The following is a 24,513-nucleotide window of genomic DNA, read 5'->3' as shown; positions in this document are numbered from 1 at the left end:
CTTAAAAGTATATTTTCTATTTCAATTCATTTGTATTTTTACAACTGGTGAACAGTAGCTCTTTTTCATAATTGATCCAATCCCCATGAAAACCTGGATTGTGTCCGTTCCTTTCCTTCCATTGAAATTCTGATAGCAGTACTGACTCCAAACACCATGCATTGCCTCAAGCCAACCCCAGTCTCTTATCTACTAGCTTTGATTACTGTGGCATCTTTATTTTCCTTCTTCATTTTTTAAAGTCCTTTCATCTGTCTAGAGGAGAGAAGCAAAAGAAAAATGGAACTGACAGACATTTTGGAGCAGAAAATAGTATTATATTTGCAAGACTGGAGGTCTGCACATGAAGAAAATGTCAAGTATCATAATTTTGATGTTTTGGAGAACCAATGATGATATGATCGTGGTGATTTAGAATGGTTCTTGAGTTCAGTTGACCTGGAATAGTCTTTCTGCCCATGGGAAACATCAATAAGAAGGTCCAAACAATACTTCTTTTCAGTGGAGTTTGCATCTCTTTGCAGCTAGAATTTTCCGACTGAAAAAGATTGCCAAGTGAAATCTGTTTCACAAATTCCATTGAGTCTAACTGGAGATGTATAATATTTTGAGGCTTGATGAGCTGTATAAGGAGTACAATGCTAGCTTTCCTGTTTTGCTTATCTAGAGTATTCTTGTACAAGAGAAGTGGAGAAAAGAGAAGAAGAAAACTGCACTTAACTGCACTTAGTAATATCAGGAAAATCTTCTTTTACAGGCTGCATATTTGGCCATCATATATATCTGTATAAGTATGAATGCATTTATTTATTGGCATCTTTCCTTTGGGAGCAAAAATGTACATGGAACTGCCTTTTCCAACTTTCTCCCACCATATTCCTGAGAAGTAGGCTAATTTGAGAGAGTGTGAACTTGTGCATGTAACACTTACGTGTGACAGAAACAGAGAGTAGGGAGGGTGGGAGGAGGAAGATTGTTCTGCCTTGATATGCTCAAAAGTCTGTTCCCAGGTTCAAATTATCTAACTAAATTCCCTTGAAGGTTGCAATCTATTAAAAAGTCAATGCTGCAGCTTGAAATAAAGCTTCCTTATTTTTCAATTTCTGTCTATACTTGAGAAAGATATTGAGTAGCTTGAAGACTGGGCTTGTTTTCTTCAGAAACGTCCCCACTTTGAATTGGTCTTGAATGCAGCCCTAGAGGCTTATTTCCCACTGACTGAACAGGAATTAAGTTTCCAATTGTTAAATCAAGTTATCCAACCTTAATGTGTCAATATTGTTTCTGTATTCAGTGTTGGATCTATAACTCTTTACGTTCCTCCATCCATGATGCTGAAGCAGAACTGGCTGCATTGCAAGTATCTTAATGGCAATATATCACAGTTATTTCACATTGAAAGAAACTGTAGAAAGACATACCTTTTTATTTAATTGAGGACAAATCATTCACAAATTTGTTAATAACTAAACTAGAAATTTCTGGTCTCATTTTTGTGTGGATGTTTTGATACTTAGCAATATTTTGATATTTGGTAAGTGTCAAACCTGCCATCAGTGTGTGCATTTGGCCTTTTAGGTATTTTTAGACTGACGTTTCTCTGACAATCACATAGTTGCATCCATGAATCTTAAGCCTGATTTTTATATTACTCAATTGCAAGTTGTTGATGAGTTAGGAAACCTGAGTGAGGAAGGATGTGCTCCTGAGCTGGTCATGTCTTTTAATTTAGAAACTTGAGATCAGGATCTTTCAAATGATCCTGATATTTATACGCTGCCATGGGAGTCATTTTGGCTAAATAGGAGAAACAATAAATACTTTGGATGTATTCAAAAGCTAACTATGTTCAAAACTGTGAAAATAAATTGGATCTGGACTCATTTCTCCATTTGGATGGCACTATTCAATTGATTAAATTGATCTTGGGAAATAATCTACTGAAAAGCTTGCTGTGGAATAAGCATTTTTAAAATAGCTCTTTCAATGCCTATGATAAGCTGCTTGGAGAAGCTCCAGTCTCAGGCCCTGCCCCTCCAATTGTGCATGCAGAACTTAATGAGAACATGGGAGTTGAATGTCTCGCCGGCACTAGGACAATATTTGCCATATAGCAGACTAATTTAAGGAGTTTCCATCACCTGTGAAACATGCAGTACACAGCCTTGTCATCCAACAGAAAAGAATCCCCACAGGGCTTAGAGAATCTTCGCTGCTTCCCACAGCAATCTCTGGCAAACTCTGAAGTCCACCTAATGATAGGACTGATCCAGAGATTCCTAAACCATCTCCTGGTCTCAATTACAGATCTCAAGCACTCGGTAGAGTTCAACATTTGCTGAAAGTTATCTGATATGAGGAGAAGGTAGAGAACTCTACTCAGTTCTCCATCTTTCAATTTACTGTTCAAATGGCTGCAGATATGCTGAAAGAGAGAGAGAGAGAAACAGAAAACCTTAGATGATATATTCAACAATGCATCTGTGGAAAGTCAAGACTAAGTTGCTACAAAAAACCCCAAACCAAACAAAAAGAATAACAATAAATGCAGAAAAAAAGTTAGCCAATTCTCAATTCCAAGGAATTCCCCGTCCACCCACTGGTCTGACTCAGATACCTTCTTAAATTTCCCAAATCCTTAAATTCTAGTGAGTTAGAGGGAGAATCAAAACCTCAACTGCTTTATGCATTCAAAGTACAAGCTGCGATGAGTTAAAAAGTAAAACGTGTTGGCTCCTTTTCAAGTCGTGGCTTAACAGACCAATGAACAATTGTTTCCCCGTGGTTTTTTGTTTTATTTATTTATAAAGGCTAAGGAGACTTTCAAACGGCAGCAATAAACGATGAATCCGTTATGCACTGTTTTTATTTGCAGCCCTGCTGCTGCTGCTGCTGCTGCCTAACCTACCCTTCTGAATAGAGACGAAAGCCGCTCACAGAAGCGAATTTCAAATAAATCTAAGCGGGGGAGCCCAGCGAGCATATGATTTGGAGAGTAAGGAATCCTTGGAGGAATGTGATACTGATCATGGGGCCAAGGGCACTCCCGGGGGATGTGGACGGACCGGGCGTCTCGCCTCTCATCTCAGCCTTGCCTCGAGTTCCACAAAATCAAGAGAACTCGGATTGGAGGAGCGGAGCTCTCTTTGCCTCCCTCCGGGGTTTTCCCCCCTTGGCTTCGCTCCGGCTTCGAGAAAAGGAGGAATTCTCCAGGGTGCTGAATCCGCTCAGCGCGGCCAGGCTTGCCTCTGCTCCCTTTCTCCCTCTCTCCCTCTCCCTCCCCGCCCCAGCCAGCTGAAGAGGGCGTCCTGCTACGAGGCAGAAGGAGGATCGCGCTCTCTCTTGCCTCCAAGTGATTGGCAGCCCTGCGGCCTCACTTCTCTTTCTTTTCGCCGTCGCTCTGTATTATAGATGAGGAGGAGCTGAAAAATGCAGATCTGGCATCACACGCACACACGCACACGCACCCATCGGAATAATTCCACGAGCAGCCAGCCCATCGGATTCCCCCTCTTCTCGAGGCTGTGAGACGCTAAAGCAGAGCACCGCTTAAATTGGTTGTCTGCAGCCAGCCCGCTGACCGGTCCCCTTAGAGTATCCATATTATCCTTTGCTTAGCTTTATTCCCGTTATTGAGCCCACGAATATTGCCTTGCACTCCCTGTCCGAAAAAAGCCATGAAGACAGGCACTATTCCATGCTGCAAGACAGCTGGCCTCTTTTTACTGGGGTTCCTTCGCTTTGCCTCTGCATCTCAAAGGGCCATCTATACCAATCATTTTTTCGTTGAGTTTCACAAAGCTGGAGAAGCAGAAGCCAAGCAACTTGCTGCAGAATATGGCTTTAATGGGGTCAAGAAGGTAAGATCCCCATTCTCCTCTCCTTCTTCCTTCCTTTCTCTCTCTCTCTCCCCAGACCATTTAGTTATGCATGATGTTTATGAATTTGTTCTGCAAAGTTGGCATGATCTGTGTCTGCATTTTAGTACTCAGGAAGAGGATTAGAGAAAAAGAGTTGTTTGAAACTCTTGCTAGACTAGGTTGATTGTTCCTAATCTAAATGACTCCTCCAATATAATTTTAGCAGTTTTCTTCTCCTTTTTGGAGGAGAGTTGTCTATCTATGAGTGTGCTTGTAGCTACAACAGTTTAAAGAATGATTCATTCTTTGAAGCTCACACTTTGATCATGTCCACTAAGTTAGGAGCAATACAAAGATCCTCATGGATGATTCTTCTGTTTCTTTGACTTCTAGGGTTTAAAAAGTCAACGTGCAATAACCCCGTGGCACAATATTTTAAATTGGATGCTTTGTTTTTAAACCACACTAATTAGAACTAACATATCTTTTCTCTACTGATTAGGTTTTTTTTGTCAGTGGATCCATACTGTATTGTGTATGAACCCACCTATTCACCCAAGTATTCTCCATTTGCCACAAGAAGGAGTCAATTGCAATAGTCATTATTGATGGCCAGAACGGTCTCTTAATTCAAGAATCTTTCCAAGTTTTCATTTGGAAATCTTATAACAAGTCTATCTTGAGTTCTCCTTTTGTTTCAAACAATTTCTGTTCTGTAATCTCTTGGAAGTAGAGAACATGGCTGCAATAACTAATTAATGTTTCTTAACTGTAACCAAGTATCCATGCGCACTATAAATAGAATGCGGGTAATATAACATACCAAGTTTATACACAGAGTTGGGGGGAGAAAAACTATGGTGTCTAACAGCCCCCCCCCCATGTCAGAAGACAAAATAAGCTATTAGTCACAAAGGACTCCAATGTGCCTTTAAAACCTTTCCTTTCTATACCTGAGAATGAAAACAAGCAGTGACTCCATGTTAAGAAAGAAATGAATTCCTTTTAATTAAACAACAATAATAGAATGTGCGACTTACGTAATGCTTCTACATTATTGGCAAAGTGTATGTATGTATGTATGTATGTATGTATGTATGTATGTATAATACAAGAACCCAGCAAAGATATACCTAGTATAAACCAATTTCATCATATTATTTCCCCCGACCCAGTGATTATGCAAGAAGGACCTGAAATAACTTCTACTGCAGGCAGTGGGCTTCTCCCTGTTTACCTCCATACGACTGAGCTCCCAAAAGCATGTTTGAAGAGTGGGAAATTGCAAAGAAAGAAAGAAAGAAAGAAAGAAAGAAGAATCCATAATGCTTTTTAAAGTTTGTTTTAGCCAGCATGGACTCAGTCAGACAGGAATACATTAAAAATGAAGGAAAACCCAATAACCTCTGGTTTAATTCCATAACTGTCTGATAGATTTGGCATTTCTGAAATGCTCTGTTTGAGGCAGAGGCATTGTGGCATTGCCAGAGTTCTGGGGAAGAGAACCTATAGGTAAATATCTGTCTGTAACTGAAGCTTCTTTGGTAAAGAAGTTCAGTTCTTAATGCACTTTCTGCTTTCTTCACTCTCCTCCGCTCTTTTTTTTTTCCTTCTTGATTTTGAGAAATAATTTTTGCTAGGTCTACTTTGTTCTTCTTCTCTTCCATCACATGATCACTTCTTTCCTGCTCATCAGATGGGAAAAAAGTAGGATCAGGGCAGAAATGTTCATGAAAAAGATACATAGAGAGCAATGGACATTTCAGTGTTAAATGAGACCCATCCCTGTGCACGTATAAAAAGGGCGTAAACTCAAAAGAATACTATTTTCTCCCCATATACCTTACTACAAGGATCTGTGTCTGAGTTCATTTCCTTCTATTGTTACTTAGTAGAAGCTTATCTAATTATCATTTCCTCTTCATGGAAGGAATGAAACAAGACGATATATTTTTATATACAACTTAGGCTGCAAATTCCATGCAAAATAAGTTCTGCTAAAAATAAGTTCTCAGTAGATATATGCACATTGTATATTAACCAACAAGGTTAAAAACAAACCAACCAAACCACCACTTACAGAACTGGCTAGCAAACTCATAATGAAGCACTGCACTGTTGATCTTAGCAACACTTTTCTTATAACTGTTGGAACGCAATAGCAACCTTTTATAATTGCATAAGTCTTGTTGAGTTAAGTGGCTCTTATCCTTAGTTGATGAGTTCAAAATCAAAGGCCTACTTTCCTATTCTTCCCACACATGAACGACAAGAAAATTAAAGCCTTAGCCTATATGGAAACTATATCAATAAGTGGTAGGGTTTTTTTTTCTTTTGCCTTCCTTCCCCCTCATTGCATATCATATTTCAGGGAAGGAGAAACAACCACTCCATTATTTATAAGACATATCGTTCATTTTCTATCGATTCCAGCTCTGCACAAGATGAAATTCAAGATGAAGTCCTTGGTTTCTCCTTTCCATTAACAGCAACTCAGATGTTCTTCCTGAGCTGCCTTGCTCCCAGGGAAAATTTCTACTAAGTTCTAACAGAGATTTCCAACAGTCAATGTGACTAGGATCATTGTAGGGGAAATCATCCTGGCAGGATGATTTCCCCTACAAGTTCGAATTTAACTGAGTTATTTTGCTTTCTTTATACTCATCATCACAATGGGGAGTTTGCGGTGGAGAGGCAGCAGGAGGAATCTACCGTAGGCTATTTCCAAAATTGCCTGTAATTTACTGATTCTGTTTCTCATTTTACATTGTGCTGATGTTAATGGGAATGAGCAAAGAATAGAGATGTAAGAGGTACCTCAAAAATAAAAATAACAAATTCCTAGGAAAAAGGAGGATGCGAGTTAAATTGTGGTTAATAATTCCTTCCAGAAGAAGTTATGTTAGCTGAATAATTTGTAACTTTGATCTCAATTTTTCTTTTAAATTCATGTCTATTTGGAAGTTTTTAAATGGCCTCCCATATAAGCAGCACTGGGTTGCTTCTAGCCCAGTGTTTGTTGTCAATGAAAGAATAATATGAGCCTACTTTTCCTTTTGCATGCTAAAAGCTAAAGGAACTAGTTTAATTTTTCCCTCCTGAAACTCTCTCACTCCCCTACCATGTAACTATCCATTGTTAATATGAGAGACAAATTATTTTTATTGTAAACACTCCTACATGGGTATTTGAGGGAAACCTCATTATTTTAGAATAACTCTTCCTTATGAAAAATATATAATGCTAACATGCACAGATTTTACAACTCTAAACATGTGGGCCCACAGGAGAATGGTTGCAAATTAATAATGCTTTTTTTGTGTATGCATTATCTGCCTGGATTTCAATTCAGTCTGAAAGACTGAAGATAGATGATAGATGTTCATTATAAAGGGGGTGGAATCATCACCATTAAAACAACATTGACAAACCCTTACCATGCGATGAAGTTGGGGAACTCTTACATTTAATGAGAAAATGAAGAACACAATAGCAAAAACCAACAACAAAACATGAAATAGTTGTAACACAAAGATATTCAACTCCTTTAATCCATCACCAAAGTAATATCACCTTTACTATTCCAAAGAGATGCCTTTTTCTTATAGGGAACTGTAGCTGCTTATTGGACTAAATATTCAGAGCATTAACCAATTTTCAGAATGGCAAATGCTATAGTTTTCAGAGCATCAAGAACTGGACTGGAGTAGGTCTTTCTGTGACATATCATGGGTTACTCTTGAAAATATGAGAATATATATATATAATCTGTCTCATTCAAAATGACAACACCAAGATAATTTTGGGTAGGAATCTGAGGAAGGTGTGAGATTACTATAGATGTGAGGCTACAATTGATATAAACCCCACTCCCTAAAACTATTCGTGAACAAGAGTTTCTACAACATGATCCAGAGCTTGCTGGAATATGTGGAAGTCACAAGAAAAAATAGACAACCATATCCTATCCAATACATTTCCCTGACTTCTTCATTTGGAGCACATTAGTGAGGCTTCACCCAGTTTCATTTCCTGATTTGCCACTGAATTGGGACCTAAAAAAAGAATCGGGTTTTGAAATTGTTCAATTTCATTGAACAATTGAGGCCAATGTATTCAACTTGCAAACATTAAAAATAAACACATTGCTCCTTTGGACATTTTTTTATATTGTATGGGAAAGAAAATGTTGCTTTTTCCCCACAATATCTCCCCCACCCCCCAAATTGTGGTTCCTGAAATGCATTTGTGTGACTAAATGCTACATCATTGATAATGGTCTATTCCTGGATGAAACACTGTATAGTTAACTAGGGTGATTTCATACATCCACACATTTTATATCCCAAACCTTTCTAGAGCAATTTGCAAGGCTCTGTAGTTATTCTCATGGAAACTAACCTGTGAGAATTCCTTCACAACATGCTTTAAGTAAGGAAGGGCAAAAATCATCAGCCAGGTATTCCCCTGTCCCTCCATTCTAATTTTGCACAACATTTGTCACTTTAAAATAGCCAAATCTACCTGAGGGGCTTACACACTTTTAAAAAACTGGTGAAAAGATGCTGTGATGCCTTAATCTCAGTGTAACAGAATAACAGAGTAATAGAGATGTAAGGGACCTTCTAGTCCAGTTTAGGCAGGAAACCCACCATTTCTGTCGAGATGGTTATTCAATCTCTTCTTTAAAAACTCCAGTGTTTGAGCACCACAATGTCTGGAGACATTCCAGTGATTAATTGTTCTAACTGTCATGAGTGAGGAGGATCCCAAGAGATCAGGTGAACCAAGAGTTCTTATCAGTGGAAAACCAGCTCCCACCAAGATCTTTAGCATCAAAGGACATTCACAATGATTCCTGTGGAACAAGTGCTTTCTTGAAAATTAATAGACTCCATTTTATTCAATAGTGAAGTTGCATGCAACCATATTGACACAAAATCAATCACAAGTAGTTCAAATGTGAAAGGTCTTGAGCTGGTCAGTAAATTCCACTGCCAATCAAAGCATTTGTGAAATTCTCCATCTTTCCTGAGATGAAAAAAAAAGGGATGACTAGTAGATGGCACCAAAGAATTTGTGTTTTCTGTATCATTTTGCTATCATTTAGTAGTCCTTTGGATTTTTGTAGCCCTACTTTTACTGTTTATGCACATCAAATTAAGACAGGTTAAGACAGCAATTCTTAAATTCTTCAATATGGCAATAATTTGAGAATGATCAATGAATGTGTAACACACACCTGCCCTTTTGATGAATATAACTAATGAGCATAGGGTTGAGCAATATTTAAATACACCACTTTTCTTAAATACAGTTTAACCTTTGCAAGACAAAAGTCTTCAGCTTTTTGCACTTCAGCTACTGTCCCCTGCAAGCTTGTGCCGGTATAATGGGAATCCAACCTTGCAAGTCTGGACAATATTTAAAATATTCCAAATGGACCTACCAACTGCCAAATGTTGGGAAGCCATTCTACTAAATTTTCTTTTGTGCATCTGAATAATACTCCTGATAAAACCCTTCCTTCTTTCCTCCCTCCCTCCCTCCCTGTGGTTTTTTTTTTTAAATCTTGCAAGCATGTCTGAGGCTGGGGAAATGTTTTGGCTCCTTAATGTCAAAAGGAATGAGATATAAAACATCTGAGAGAAATGAATCTTATTCACACACAACCACACACAATACCACAAAGGCAATATAATAAGAAATAATTATTTAGCATGATTCACTCAGTTCTAATTAAAAAAATGGAGAGAGGGAATACTTGTGAACATTTTAGCTGCAGAATAATTTTTTGCTAATTGCTAAAAGAATCTCAGTTGTTAAAACAGATTGGAATGTGCTAAGATGCTTGCCTTCTTCCAACATATAAGCTACCAGTGTTATATGTTTGGATATGTATTTTTAGATATGCTAAATCACCCAAAAAGCTTTTTAGTATCAGGAGTGCCATCAGGGGTAAGACCAAGGCAGAAGTCTACAGACCAATTTAGCTCATTTTCAGATTGGTAAAACAATACATGTTCATGCTAAAAGTAATCCTCTCCATGCATTGCCTAATTGCATTATTATTTGATGTGCTGCTTTTTGAACATGAATCAAGCATCTTTAGAGATAGCTTGCTATTGGAAAGATCTGGGACTCTGTTTATTTAACATCAAGCTTTTAGGCTGCATTCCCAGGAATAAAAATGAGAATACTTAAAAGCAAACTACATCTTGTCTGGGATCCCTTTCCTACTACAGGATAATTAGTCACTTTTGAAAATTGGTCTTGCTCTTAGTTATACTTCCACACATCCACTGTTTGCTCATAATCAAATGTATGTTGTCCTAGAACGTGATGGGGAATCTATGGCACGCATGCCACAGGTGGCACGTGTAGCCATATTTGACGGCACGTGAGCTATCATCTCCAGCGTGCATGTGAATGCCGGGCAGCTGATTTTTGGCTTTCTGGAGAGCTGTGGGAGGCCATTTTTGCCCTCCCCAGGTTTCAGGAAAGCCTCTGGAGCCTGAGGAGTGTGAAAACTCATGTGCACATGTGTGTGTGGGGGGTGTAGCACGTGCATGTGCAGGTAGGCGTGCGTGCATTGCATTGTGGGTGTGGGCACGCATGCACGTGATAGCACAATTTTGGCACACCTTTACAAAAAGGTTCACCATCACTGTCCTAGAAATAGCAAATCCATTTAGTCATCATGGCTAATAGCCACTGATGGTTTACGTTCTTCTTTGGATTGATCTTCTCTCCTCCTACACTTTAAAGACATGTAAGCCATTGAACATCACAGCATCTTGGGGCAGAGTGTTCTATGAATCAGTGTAAACTGCATGAAGAAGACCTTCCTTTTTGTTCACCCTGGAATTCTTCTCATTTTAGGAACAGCGCTTGACAGGGATTATTCCAAACTTCAAACTATGTTTGGATGGAATTGTAAATGGTAAATTATGACCTTGCATTGCTTTCCTCAGCCTGGTGCCCACTAGTTCATAAGCAGGAGGTGGCTATTGTTCTTCTGTCCTGCTTGCAAGTTTTTCATAGGTATCTGGTTATCCAAAGGCTCCAAGAAGTGAGCTTTTGGAATGCCGGCTCAACATTTTTCTTATGGGCATATCTAAGATGTAGGACTGCACATCTGTAGAAATCCTACCTACCAGGGAGATTCTAATTACTTTTGGTCATTTCTTCCCAGAATAGAAATACACAATTATTTAGCATGTATTCCATTTTTATAGATTATATTCACTTGTAAGCAATTTGATTATTTAAATATTCATGATGCTTAGTAGATGAAATACTTGGTACTTTGCCCTTAAGAAATGAGTTGAGAACCTTTCTTCTCACCTTCCTCCTTCGCCTTTCTTTAGCTCTGTCGCTTTAAAACAACAAAACAACAGAAAAATAATAAGGAATGAATGGAAGGATGAATGGATGGACTGATATAGAAAAGTTCTATTCAAAGATCAATGATTCCTGCAAGAAAATTAATTAAAAGGATCTGTTTGTTTTATGCAATTGATGTAATAAAGAAATAGTAGTTTATCAGCATGCACAAGATTAACCTCAATTTATATGGGCAATAATAGCTGTCATTTATTAATTGGTATTAACTACCAGTCTGTTCCTTTCTTTGATAGAGGTATGTGTGGTCAATGTTTTGTTACAAAACTTTGCCCTTAATTATTTATATCAGGTGGAGGACACTCTCTTTCTTTTTTTATCCATGACTTCTACTATATGTCTGTAAATTAGTAACTATAAATTATAATTTTAGACATTCCTTATTTTAGGTTATGGATGTTAATTCCATTGTCTTTTTTAAAAAAATTATGGTAGTTAGAACAACATTGAATAAAATTATCTCTTACTCTTATATGCCCATTACTGGAAGGACAAATTGGATATGGGGTGAAAATAATAAAGACCCTGCACTAGTACCAACCTTGCCTTTTTAAAATTTCAACAAAAAATCTTTCACAAATGTAGTTTCTACAAAAAGTAATAGATCAGCAACAATTGGCAACCAGCAATGCTGAGTGATGCCATCTTCCCTCCCTTAACAATGTAGTTGAAATGATTCTCTTGCATTGACCTAAATAAAAACTGTCTCCATACCACTGATACATCACTGTAAATTGATTTTTAGTGAATTGTGAAAATGGAGTTGGTACGCTCAGAATCATCCAACTACTTCCATTTCCACCATTTCAGAAAGACTAGGAAGAAAAAGAAACACTGTGTTTTTTTTCAGCTCAAGGGAAATTAAATAGGCAATTAAATTTTAAAAAATGTGTTTAGAATTTGTGTACATGCTTTGTTCACTCCAGAATGGAAAAAAATATGGTACATATATGGATAATATTTTTCTTCTCTTTGATAACTACCTAAAGCAAGAAAAGATGACTATAGCCCCCATTTCATTTGCCCACACTGGAACGAGAGCTCCAAAATCACAAGGAATATCTGGTGATGGAAACTGTCTCTTTGTCAGTGTCTACAGCCAGTTCTTTCTAACCCTGCCCATAGGTGAAGGAACTGTAGGATTGCAACCAAGGTTCCAAAATCCATTCGCCTTAGCCTTTCAGCATGCTTCCTAATCTGAGATCATCTATGCCAAACCTGGAACTGGTTTAAATTTACCACCCCTCCCCTGAAACTCCCTGGCCCTTTAGAAAGGAAATTGGTTTACAAATGAATAAGGTAAATGAAACAGGAATGCTGTTTCCTGTAAGAAGGAACCATGCTGAGCATTGGCTATTACAAAACCTCCAATATCTCACTATACAATGGATGTCACAAAAGGCACAGATGACACATAGGAAGCCAGAGAAGCACTTATAGCATCTTTCTAAGAGAGAGAAAAAAAAGATGGCATTCTGGTAGAACTTTTGCTAAAGATTAAAACAGATTATATCCCTTATCAAAATATATGCTTTAGAAGTTACACCAGATAACTGACTGTTTAGTAAGTACACTGAAGTGAAATTACAGATATCAGACTATGTTACTATGGTAGTTCTCTTTCTAAATAAATAATAAATATCCTATGCTTTTCATGGCCAAGAACTCTATCCAGGGTTGCTTAAAGCCAGCTGCAGTACACAATCTCTCCAGTTGCATGTTTTTCATTGTGTCTTGATCTGCAAGGGCTCAGAAATGGATCAGGTTTGTTGCCATACTATGAAAAGTATCATATATGATTTTGCTTTTCAAACTGTTAGTTAGGTGGCCTCTGAACAGAACAGGTTGCATTCTCTTTCTGTGTCTGAAAGTCTCAGTGAAAATATGTTTGTAGAGTCCGACTACAATTTTGGGTGGTGGTGGGGAAATAGAATTGTTGTTGATATTAGTCTGAGCTTTCCTGGTTAATCATATTCACTAAAATCCATTTCAGGCCAACAAGACTCAGCTTCCAGAAGAGTGATTTAGAGAATTTACATCCTCATGCTCTCAAACCATGCACAACTCCATAAAATATCCTTCTGTTTACGTTTCCTTGGTTCTGATCTATGCCTTGCATCTAATTCATTCAATAAAAAGAATTGGTTTCTAAGCACTGCAGCAGTTTCTGCACCAAGCTTGATACCACAATCATTTCTTCAAGTGTATTGATAGTTCGAAGTCCCAAGGAATTCTAAATGTTGTAGAATTGCACTGAAACAGATATCAGATTATTGCATCAGTAACAAAGGGCTTAGCACCATTTTAGACACTAAGGTTGATGACATGGATGATTGTAGGCCAACCTGACTTCTTTTTTAAAAGAGGACCGATCAATCACAGTACATCGTTACTGTTTTAGTTGTCTGAAGTACAAGGAGATTTGTGATTATTTTCACTGAGATTTATCAGACTGAAACAAAAGGAATCTAGCTGTGTATTAATTAATATGCTTTGAATTATTTACTGGAAGCTTACTGGCAGGAAGGCTGTCTGAGTTATATTATAAAGAATCTGTGCTGAAGATTAATGGTTTATGCTTTGCATTTTTCTCAAATTTTGGGATGTAACTTTTGAGTGAAGAATGTATGTTAATGGCTTAGTGCAAGTATGTCAATAGGAGATAGGGAGATTCAATGGTGGGATTCAAATTTTTTTACTACTGATTCTGTGGGCATGGCTTAGTGGGCGTGGCAGGGAAAGGATACTGTAAACTCTCCATTCCTTCCCCGCTCCAGGGGAAGCATATTGCAAAATCCCCATTCCCTCCCGATCAGCTGGGACTCGGGAGGCAGAGAATAGATGGGGGTGGGGCCAGTCAGAAGTGATATTTACCAGTTCTCCAAACTATTCAAAATTTCTGCTACCAGTTCTCCAGAACTGGTCAGAATTTGCTGAATACCACCTCTGAGGAGATTGACTGTGCTTTCTCCATTCATATTCCTTGCTGGATTTGAAAGTCCAATTTGCCTATTTTTATGGTTTAGTTAAATGCTATTGTGAAGCTTTTGGTGTTTTCATGCTCAGAGTGGCTGAGCATTTATTTTTGTTTCTTTTCTTGGTGGAGTTTCTGATTGCTTTGTGTTCTCATGGGTGTTGGAAAATGTAGGCGCTACAGATTTATTTTATTTTATTCCACATCTTTCAATCACTCTGAAGCCTCCTTGCCCATATTTACCAATTTGGAAGAACTTCATGGGGAAATAGCTCCTCTTGGTACTTTTCATGATTTAGATGTAGAAAATGGAGTGCCTCAATTTGCTTATTCCCCTTGCAGCTAGATTCCCTAGAAAGAGAATCCAGATAGTGGCAGGAACATTTTTCCTGACCGGTTGAAGGGCCTGAAATTAGCAACTCGAAAGAGCAGTAAGTCAAATAAAGCTGCCAGCATTCCCTTAGAATGTGAGTTTATTTTTCTGGTCCTGAATGCTAGGAGGTGACCAGAACAGCAGGACTTATCAAGAAGGACTCATTTCTTGAACAGGCACCTAGTCCTTGTCACACTCTAGATGAGACAAAAGTGTGGCTCTTTTTGGATCACCAAGGAAGGCAGTGTTTCTCCATGAATGCATAAAAATCAACAATTTGTAACTGAGAGATAAATATCCCAAGTGGTCTCAATCCTGAGTGCCGTTGAAGCTTACTGGTATGCGTCAAGCCCCCCCAAAAAAGCACTATTCATTTATTTATTTTTTTGTGAGAAGAGTGAGTACAGCACCTGCTTCTGGAGTTACATTTGCTTTAGTTAGTTAAATAATTAACCACATTCTGTGTAGAGCACAGCTGGTGTTGAGCCATGAGGTGGGAGAATATCATGGTTGGCATTGTTTCTGTTCTTGGGAACCATATGCTGCTCTTGCTAAAAATGGCTTCTTCATTAGAGTCTTCTTTTGTATCAGTATGTTTGTTTTCTTCTTCTTCTTCTTCTTCTTCTTCTTCTTCTTCTTCTTCTTCTTCTTCTTCTTCTTCTTCTTCTTCTTCTTCTCCTTCTCCTTCTCCTTCTCCTTCTTCCTTCTTCCTTCTTCTTCTTCTTCTTCTTCTTCTTCTTCTTCTTCTTCTTCTTCTTCTTCTTCTTCTTCTTCTTCTTCTCTCAGAAGCTTAATTCATGTATCTAACATCTCAGAAACAAGAAAAGAGAAAATAAAAGTGTAGAAAAATTGCCCTTGGTAATCAGTGTTTGTTGCTGACTTTTAATATCATGATTCAGATGAGATGAAGACCATCCAAAAACATCAGTGAATGCTATGTATATATCATGGGCAATGGTGATATTTGGCCAGTTCAGACTGGTTCAGGCGAACCGGTAGTGGCAATCTGTGGGTGGGCCCACTCACCCACCCTGGCGCTATTCCGTCCTATTTAGTCACGTTTTCTAAGAGACATGTATGTGTGCAAGCTGCACATATGAACAAAGTGCATGCATGGAAGGCTAAGCGCATGTATGGAAGGCAGCGTGGGCGACAATTGCTCTATGCTGCTCTGAAAGCAGGAAACCGGATGTTAATCACCTTAAGAAGAGGGAACATGTAACATGTCCTATTTTAGGGAAGTTGAGCCTATTATTTATTTATTTTATTTCTTGGATTTCTAAACCGCCCCCTCTCCCAAAAAGGGACTCGGGGCGGTGTACAGCCAAATGCAGATAAAAATACAATAATATAAAACAGTTAAATACATTTGGGTGGAGGAGATAAGGCTGTAGAAGAAATAAATATACCATAAAAACCCTAAAAACATCCCCAATTAAAATACCCAAACCCAATTAAAATATATCCCCAGGAGGTAAAACTAAGAGAGTGCCAGGCCAGCTGATTGAAATAGGTGAGTCTTTAATTTTTGAAGATGTTCTCCATTTGAAGGACGGTCCACTCAGTCTTAAAGAAAAAGGATTAATTGAGCAGGATCAGGGAAATCAAGTTGCCTGTCAGCATCTGACAACAGCCTGAGCAAGGAATAGGTCATAGCATTCCTTATTCTGGCAAAATGACTTGCATTGAAATGTAAAATATGTCCATCATTTCAATATATTTTCAACTGAACACAGAAGTGAATATGAATATCTGAAATGTGTCTCTGTTCCCTTTTTTCCTCCTTTAGGGAATATATTTCCTCTGGCTTTGGTGTTGTGTAGGTGGCCCTTTTATTAAAATATAATTTTATTAAATTTCAAAAACACAAATAAAAATAAATGAGCAAAAAGAAAAGAGAATTGAAAACAAATAAAGGTCAAACAGAAACCAAGATACGGGTGTTATAAGAAAAGGGAAAGTAGAAAATGAATGACTTTTTACTTTCCTTGGTACAGACATAAAAATAAATCCAACTCTAAAATTAACAATAGCCTATGTTATTTCTATAATGACATATAATTCTAATCATTAAATCCCCAAATCAAAGTTTCATTTCTCTCCTTTCCTTGAAAACAGTCCAAAAATGACTTTCAAGTAGAATAAAATTGGTCAAAGTATTTTCTTTAATCAGAGTTATCAATTTTGCCATCTCTGCCAACTCCATCAATTTAACCCTCTATTCTTTTATGGCACGCCCTTCCACCTTTGTGCACCTAAAAGTCTCACTACTGTTATCTTATATAAAATAGTGTTTAGAGGTGGCCTTGTGACCATCCCAAAAATGATAAACACAGATACGTGCAGAGATTGTGTTCATCTCATTTATATCATTGCCTCTTTATCTTAAATGTAACTGATAGCATCAAATAAAATAATTGGCACTAGTTACAGTAATCAAAACCTTGGTATATATTTCAATTAGATTGCATTCTGTTTTTTGCTTTAGTAGCAATGGTATTGTCATTTCTTTTTTCCCCTCACTTTGAAATGGAGAGAGAGGAAGAGAAAAAGGAGGATTGCCCACTTTTGATCATTTATTTATATACTTCATTCTAAATATTTTACATTGGCCATCAACAGATTTCATATCAATCCAGCTATCTATCTGTCACACTTCTCTTTTGCCTTCTTCCCATCCCATTTCTCTTTGCATTCTTCATTTTCTGTACTTCTTCAAAAGCTTTGGATAGAATTCCCTTTCGTCTTAATAACCATGACATAGCAGCCATTATTTTATCTGGTAGCTGTTGTGCCCTTATTTGTTGGCTTATTACATTTTTATCCAAATATCACAGGAGGGTATGTAAGGTTCCACTCTCCTTTACCTCACAACATCTTTGTGAGGTAATTTGGCCAAAAGATCATGACTGAGTTGCATCATCCTGGGAACTTCATGACCAAGGGTTTTTTTTAAAAAAAAAAATCTGAGCTTTGCAGTACTTGTTAAACAATCTGTTAAACAATGCTTGACTTTAACAACACTGAGAAACACAACATACCTAACTGTTTTAAAATAAATTATCGGCCTACCATTTCTGACTTTTTGTGGCTGGTTAGTGTTGAAACCTCTCGAATGAGGAGACGGAGGCGAATATAATACAACTGTTGTTTATTGAATAAACTGACAGGAACAACACAACGAGTCGTCTGACAGCTATTTATACCAGGAGCTGTCAGACGACGAACCAATAGGGATAAAGTATTTCTCCCGCCGGCTGGCTGGTGCGCCTGGGCCAATCAGAGGATCCCTATTCTCGACTGCCCTCTGCTGGCCAGGCTCACCGGTACACAACACCCCTTTCCCCTGGATTGCGCAGGCGTAATCGTCTAAGTACGACGGACGCCTGCGCACGCGCTGAGAGCGTCTCAAAGAAGATGGCGCCTCGCCCAGGGAAGGTGGAGTGTCGGCTCCGCTCTTGTGGCGAACAGGCCTGGCAGCGTCCTGGATGGGTCTTCCTCCCGGCAATGCACCGACGGCCAATGGTAAGTGAGCCAGCGCACCGGGGGGGGCTGTTGCGAGGTCGGAGCTAGTGGCGTTTGGACGGTCGAGCCGGCAGGCGGCGTCGTTAGGGCCTGGTTGCTTTCCTGCAGGTGTGTTGTGTTCAGGTCCCTCTGGTCGCCGACGCAACTGGCTTATATGCCGCCGCCAATGTCTGCCATCATCGAGGAGGACCCTGTAAGAACAGGGCCCCGTGATGTCAGTCACTTTGCCAGGTAGCCACTTCGGCTCGCCGGTGTAGTTGCGAGCGAATACCCCCTCACCCACCAGAAAAGACCTGGGAGGGGAAGGAAGGACAGGAAAAGAAGGGTGGTAGAGAGGGTGGAATCGGTCTAGCAGGGAACGAATACGGCGACCCAGCAATAGTTCCGCTGGGCTTTTGCCCGTAGCGGGGCAAGGGGTGGAGTGCTGGGAACGGAGGTAGGTGGAGATGCGGAGTGGCCAGGGAAGGGTGGCCATACGGGCCAGGGCTTCCTTAGCGGAGCGAACCGCTCGTTCGGCCAGGCCGTTGCCCGCAGGGTGGTAGGGGGCAATCGGGGCATGTCGGATGCCCAAGGAGGCAAGGTAGGACTGGAATTCGGTGGAGGAAAATTGGGGACCGTTATCGGAAACGATAACGTCCGGAAGACCATGGGTGTTAAATAGGGAGTCAAGGATGCGGATAGTGGCCGAAGAGGTTGAGCTGGGCATAGGAAACAGCTCAACCCACTTCGACCAGGCATCCACCAGAAGGAAGAATAGGCGGCCCTCAATGGGCCCCATGAAGTCGACGTGGAGTCGGCTCCATGGGCCCATGGGGAGTTCCCACTCCCTAGGCGGGGAAGAAGGCGGCGCGGAGCGCACCTGCTGGCAAGGGGTGCAGCGTTGGACGTAGGCGGCGATGTCCGCATCCATGGACGGCCACCAGACATAGCCGTGGCCGAGGCTTTTCATCCTGACTATGCCAGGGTGGCCGTCATGGAGGCGAGACAGGACAGCTGGCCGCAGGGAAGAGGGGACAACCACGCGGTTTCCCCACAGGAGGCAATCCTGCATGATGGAAAGCTCCAGGCGGCGGCGGAAAAAAGGGGAGAGTTGGGGATCATTGGAGACTGCAGACCAGCCCCGGGAGACAGCGGTCATTGCACGGTGCAGGATGGGGTCAGTTCGGGAGGCCTGCGCGATGTCCAAAACGGACATCGGTAGGGAGAGGTCGGCCAGGAGGTTAATAGAGTGGACAGGGGCTGGATCAGTGACAGGAAGAGGCAGAGGGCAGCGGCTCAACGCGTCAGCGTGAGCAATGTGGCCGCCAGGCCGGTAGGACAATGTGTAGGAGTAGGACGATAGGAATTCTGCCCAACGGGACATGCGGGGGGATAGAATGGGGGGTGTGGGACGGTCCCCTGCAATAATGCCCAGTAGGGGCTTGTGATCGGTGATCAGGGAGAAGGGGCGGCCATATAAGTAATAATGAAAACGTTTTACTCCCGCAACGGCAGCAAGAGCCTCCTTATCCAGCTGGCTGTAATTTCGCTCAGTTCTGGATAAGGTGCGGGAGTAAAAAGCTATGGGCGCTTCAGAGCCATCAGGGTACGAATGGCTAAGAACAGCCCCGACCCCAAAGGGGGAAGCGTCACAGGCCAGGGTTAGAGGTAAACGCTCGTCATACTGGGCGAGGACTGGTGGGGCAGTGAGTGAGCGCTTGACAGCCGTGAGCGCATGCGCTTCGCGGCTGGACCAGACCCATGGGGTGGAAGAGTCTAGTAAACGGTGAAGGGGTTCGGCCAGGGAAGCTTTGTGGGGAATAAAGGAGGAATAGAAATTAAGGAGGCCAAGGAAGGCTTGGAGCTCCACTTTGTTGGAAGGAGTGGGGGCGGAGAGAATGGCTTCGACCTTTGATGGGTCAGGGTGGATGCCGTTGGCATCGATGAGGAAGCCGAGGAAGGTGACAGAGGGAACGCCGAGCTGGCATTTTGAAGGTTTGAGGTGCAAGCCGGCGGAACGGAATTTTTGTAGGACCAGACGTAGGGTTTTGATGAGTTCTGATTGGTTGGGGGCGGCAATCAGAACATCATCAAAATAGGGGGTGACCCCGGGAATGCCATGGAGCAACCGCTCCATGAGTCCCTGGAAAATGCCGGGGGCCACGCTCACGCCAAACTGAAGGCGGCGACATTTGAAAGCGCCGCGGTGTGTGACGATTGTTTGCGCAAGCGCGGTCGACTCGTCGACAGGCAGTTGCTGGTACGCCTGCGCGAGGTCCAGCTTTGCGAATATGCGACCCTGGCCCAGAGTGTGCAGGACGTGCTGCACCACCGGCACAGGGTAGGGGTGTGATTGGAGGGCTTTGTTAAGTGTTGATTTGAAGTCCGCGCAGATCCTAATAGATCCGTCGGACTTCAAAGGCACGACTATGGGAGTCTCCCAGGGGGAGAAATCAACGGGTTCTAAAATGCCCTGGCCGATTAGTTTGTCCAGTTCGGCGTCGACTTTTGCTTTTAAAGCAAAGGGAAGTCGGCGGGCCTTCAAGCGGATTGGAGGAACTGACGGGTCGAGGTTGAGGGAGATAGGAGAGCCGGTATAGCAGCCTAAAGAGGGGGAGAAAACATCGGAGAAGTCGGAAAGGAGGGAGGAGATAGAGGGCGGGGTAACAGGAGGGAGGGGTGAAAGTGAGTTAACCCCAGCAATAGAAAGGCCGAGGGCCTTAAACCAGTCCAGTCCTAGAAGGGAAGCGAGGGGGTTTTTTACAATTAGCAAGGGAAGCTTTGCCTTGCGAGAACCCAAAGAGATGTTAAAGGGTCGGCAGCCCAATAGGTCTATGACATTTCCCTGATAGTCGCGTAAGCGGCAATCAGGGGGTTGTAGATGGTGAAGTTTAACCCAAGGCAGTAAGGAGTTAAGGGTGGCCCATGACATAACGGATCGGGCCGACCCTGTGTCCACTTCCATAGGGCAGGGCACCCCCTCAATGGAGATTAGGAGGTGCAGCTTACCTCGGCCCTCCAAAGTTGAGGAGGCCGAGTCTACAAGCCATTCAGGGTAGGCTTCAGCTGGGTCCCCCACGGAGAGGGAGTGCTGACGGCGGGAAGACGTAGAAGGTGGCTGACGGGCTGGAGGAGGTTGCGGCAGAGGGCTGCGGCGGTTCTGTTGGCCGGAACGGCAAACTGCAGCGAGGTGGCCTTTCCTGCCGCATTGGTGGCACAGGGCTTGCCGGAACCTGCACTGGGAGCGTTGGTGGCGGCCGCCACAACTGAGGCACTGCCGTCCATCCCGGGTGGAGAGGGTTTGAATGCGATCGGCAGTTTGGTCTACCTCAGCATGAAAGGTAGAAGCGGTAGATGGAGCGTAGGCAGAAGAAGGTGCCGCGTAGGGAGATGGCGGCAAGTAAGCGGCATGCGGGTGCTGACTGAGGTGGCTGAAATCCGGTGTGGATTGATCAGCCATTTCATAAGCCCTGGCATCATCTACCGCAATCTTTAGAGTTAACTCAGGGCGAGCTAGGATGCGGCGATGGAGTTTTATGTCTCGTAGCCCATAGATAAATTGTTCGAGCAACGCGTCTTCCAAGTCACTAAATTCACAGAGACTTGCCTCAGCGCGGAGAGCGGCCACGTACTGGGCAATGGTTTGGCCCTCCTTTTGAATGCACCGGCGGAAATATTGCCGCCGGGCAAAACGAGACGGGGCGGGCTCGTAGTGTTGCTTGAGGCGAGCCAGGAGTTCGTCCCAGGGCAGCGAATTGGCAGGATCGGGAGCAGCGAGAGCCCTTGCAGTGGCGAACATCTCCCTCCCGCAGTAGTTCAGGAAGATTCCGCGCTTTCGTTCCTGGGTGAGGCTGACGAGATCGTGCGCTACGAGGAAGCAGTCGAACCTCTCGAGGAACGCTTCCCAAGCCTCAGCCTCTGGCCGGAACGGCGAAAAGGCAGCATTTGAAGCCATTTGCGGCACTGTATAGGGTTCCACGTCGCCCGTCCTCGTCGCCAGTGTTGAAACCTCTCGAATGAGGAGACGGAGGCGAATATAATACAACTGTTGTTTATTGAATAAACTGACAGGAACAACACAACGAGTCGTCTGACAGCTATTTATACCAGGAGCTGTCAGACGACGAACCAATAGGGATAAAGTATTTCTCCCGCCGGCTGGCTGGTGCGCCTGGGCCAATCAGAGGATCCCTATTCTCGACTGCCCTCTGCTGGCCAGGCTCACCGGTACACAACACCTAGTATAAGGTGTGATGGTGAAAATACTGTAATATATGATGTTTGCTAGGCCCTAACCACTGTTTGCTCTTGCTGATGTCATCTTTCAGAAATGCCATTGCTCTGAACATCTGTTGAGTATCTTGCTTATGAAAACTATCAGTGGTATAAAAAGGGTGGTGATATATATAAAATCTAAATGTCTTCACTTCTAAATAGGCCTCCATATGTTTTGCCTTTTTATGAGTAATTAAAATGTATCATAAATCGTCATTCACTTCAGATTGCCTTTCAGGATTTTGGCGTAAATCATAGGACTATCAGTCCTGAAAATCTAAAATTTGAAATAAACAGTTTCTGTTTGATTGACATAACTAATTGAGCCATTAACCACCAATTTCTAAAGTGCACATTTTAATTAGATTTTAATGGCTGCCTTCCTTAAGAAAGAGTAATCAATGCCACTGAAACTGGAACAATTTAGACTTTCGGATCATTCTTCATGAATCTTTGGGTGGATGTTCAGGAACATTTTTCAAGCTGTAAACAGGATCAGACAATTTGAGCCATTTGCTTGCCAAGAAGGATGCTGCCAAACCATTCGCAAATCAAGTGAGAGAAAGGTTGGCCAGATAGCTAAACCTGTGCCCTCCCTTTGTGAAAAATATGTAGACAAAAAGCAAACCAATTCTGAAAGAACTGGCAAAGCCTGTATTTTCTAGTTTTCTTTGCACAAACCACTGAACCTGGCTTTTGGTCTGCTTGAAAATAATAGCTTAGCTATTTTGGAATGGAAACAGGATATTGGATTCAGAAGTGTCCACCTGGAGAAGGTATTTTTAAAAAATCAAGATTGCGGCTGCAACTTTGTGACTTAAGCCCTGCCCCCCTTTTTTAATGTGTGGCACACACTCAACACATGTAGAAAAGGGATGGGGCTTTCAATTCCACCTTTCTCATCACCTAATTAATATTTTTTTACTCTCTCTCATGAACGCTCCTGATTGGATTTCATTTTTTTTTCTTTCCTGTTCATTAGTTAATTGGTGTGATGATCTCTGATCATCTGATGTGGACTATTTCCTAGTGGCTGCAGTCTACCAGGGTATAGTTTTTACTTTAATATAATTTTAAAAGTTTGGATATTACACTATTGCCAGGACAATATATATATTCCTAATAGGACTCCATGGTATTTATCCATGTATTCATTTGTCCTATATATCCGTGAGTGATTTATTTTTAAATTTGTACACTGCCCATCTCTCAGAGAGTCTGCTCAATTCGCAACATATGAACAAAGGAAAAACTAACTTAAAAAATTGCGATAGAGAGATTAAGCTGTACATTAAGTGCCCTCCCAATTTTTCTCCTTTGTATTCATAAAGGCAGAATGTTGCAATGTAATAACACTTAAAGTGCAATAAAACTGAATAAAATAAATAAATAAAACACAGATACTAGATTTTAACTAGCTAGACAGAAACGAATAGCAAGAGCTAATTCCCTGATAATGTCAACTCTGAAGCGAACCTGGCTGAACCATCTTGTGTTGTCTCATAGTTGCCACAAAGCCTAAGAGAGGGAAGAGAGGGGGAAGTAGATAGCCCAGCTAACAGTCAAAATAAAAAGTTTATCTGTGGGAACCAAAGTCATCGTAACAAGTGGCTGGTGAAGGAGGAGAGGAGCCTGCCAGCTATACTCATTGGACAATGTGACTGATGACACTGGGGAGGCGGGAAGTTTTACTCTTTAAATTAGGTGAAAACCACAGTAACCTTTAGAGTTGGTTTTCATCAGCGGTGCCGATATGAAGTATCCAATAAATGTGTCCTTTGAGGAATCTAACTGCCTCGGAGTCCTGATTTCAATGGGTGCGTTACTCAGAACACTGATAGATAAGCAATGCAGCATCTTCACTGCCCTTAGATCTGTTGGAACTTTTTAAAAAAATATGCCTATTCAAATTATTTAATTAGCCTGTTTGTTGGATTTAACACATCGCTAAAGACAGACATAAGTTTATTTTTAAACACTTATAGTTTAAATCCCAAGATATTTAATAGTTTTCAGAGACTTGGCATCATAATAGTTTGTGGAAAGGAATAACAGAGTCTTCTTGCATCTTAAAAGGCATCAACTGTACTGCAGATACTGCATACGCTTTCCTGGATCAGAGT

The 24,513-nt window shown here is 41.5% G+C and overlaps 1 protein-coding gene across 3 annotated transcripts in view; it reads left to right on the top strand.

Moving 5' to 3' along the window:
- The first annotated feature begins 3,417 nt into the window (after positions 1-3,417).
- PCSK2 (proprotein convertase subtilisin/kexin type 2) overlaps positions 3,418-24,513 on the top strand; it is a 160,621-nt gene continuing 139,525 nt past the window's right edge. For 2 of the 3 annotated variants that reach the window (XM_081942090.1, XM_081942091.1), the window contains exon 1: positions 3,418-3,860. In XM_081942090.1, coding sequence (XP_081798216.1) covers positions 3,678-3,860 — 183 coding nt within the window. In that variant the 5' untranslated portion in view covers positions 3,418-3,677. The remainder of the gene's footprint in view (positions 3,861-24,513) is intronic. The other variant, XM_081942089.1, reaches the window with a different exon arrangement.

The sequence above is a fragment of the Natrix helvetica genome (genome assembly GCF_964273705.1).
Source record: "Natrix helvetica genome assembly, chromosome: 2".
NCBI lineage: Eukaryota > Metazoa > Chordata > Lepidosauria > Squamata > Natricidae > Natrix > Natrix helvetica.
The sequence above is the reverse complement of the archived record's forward strand: the minus strand, read 5'-3'. Positions and strand labels throughout refer to the sequence as shown.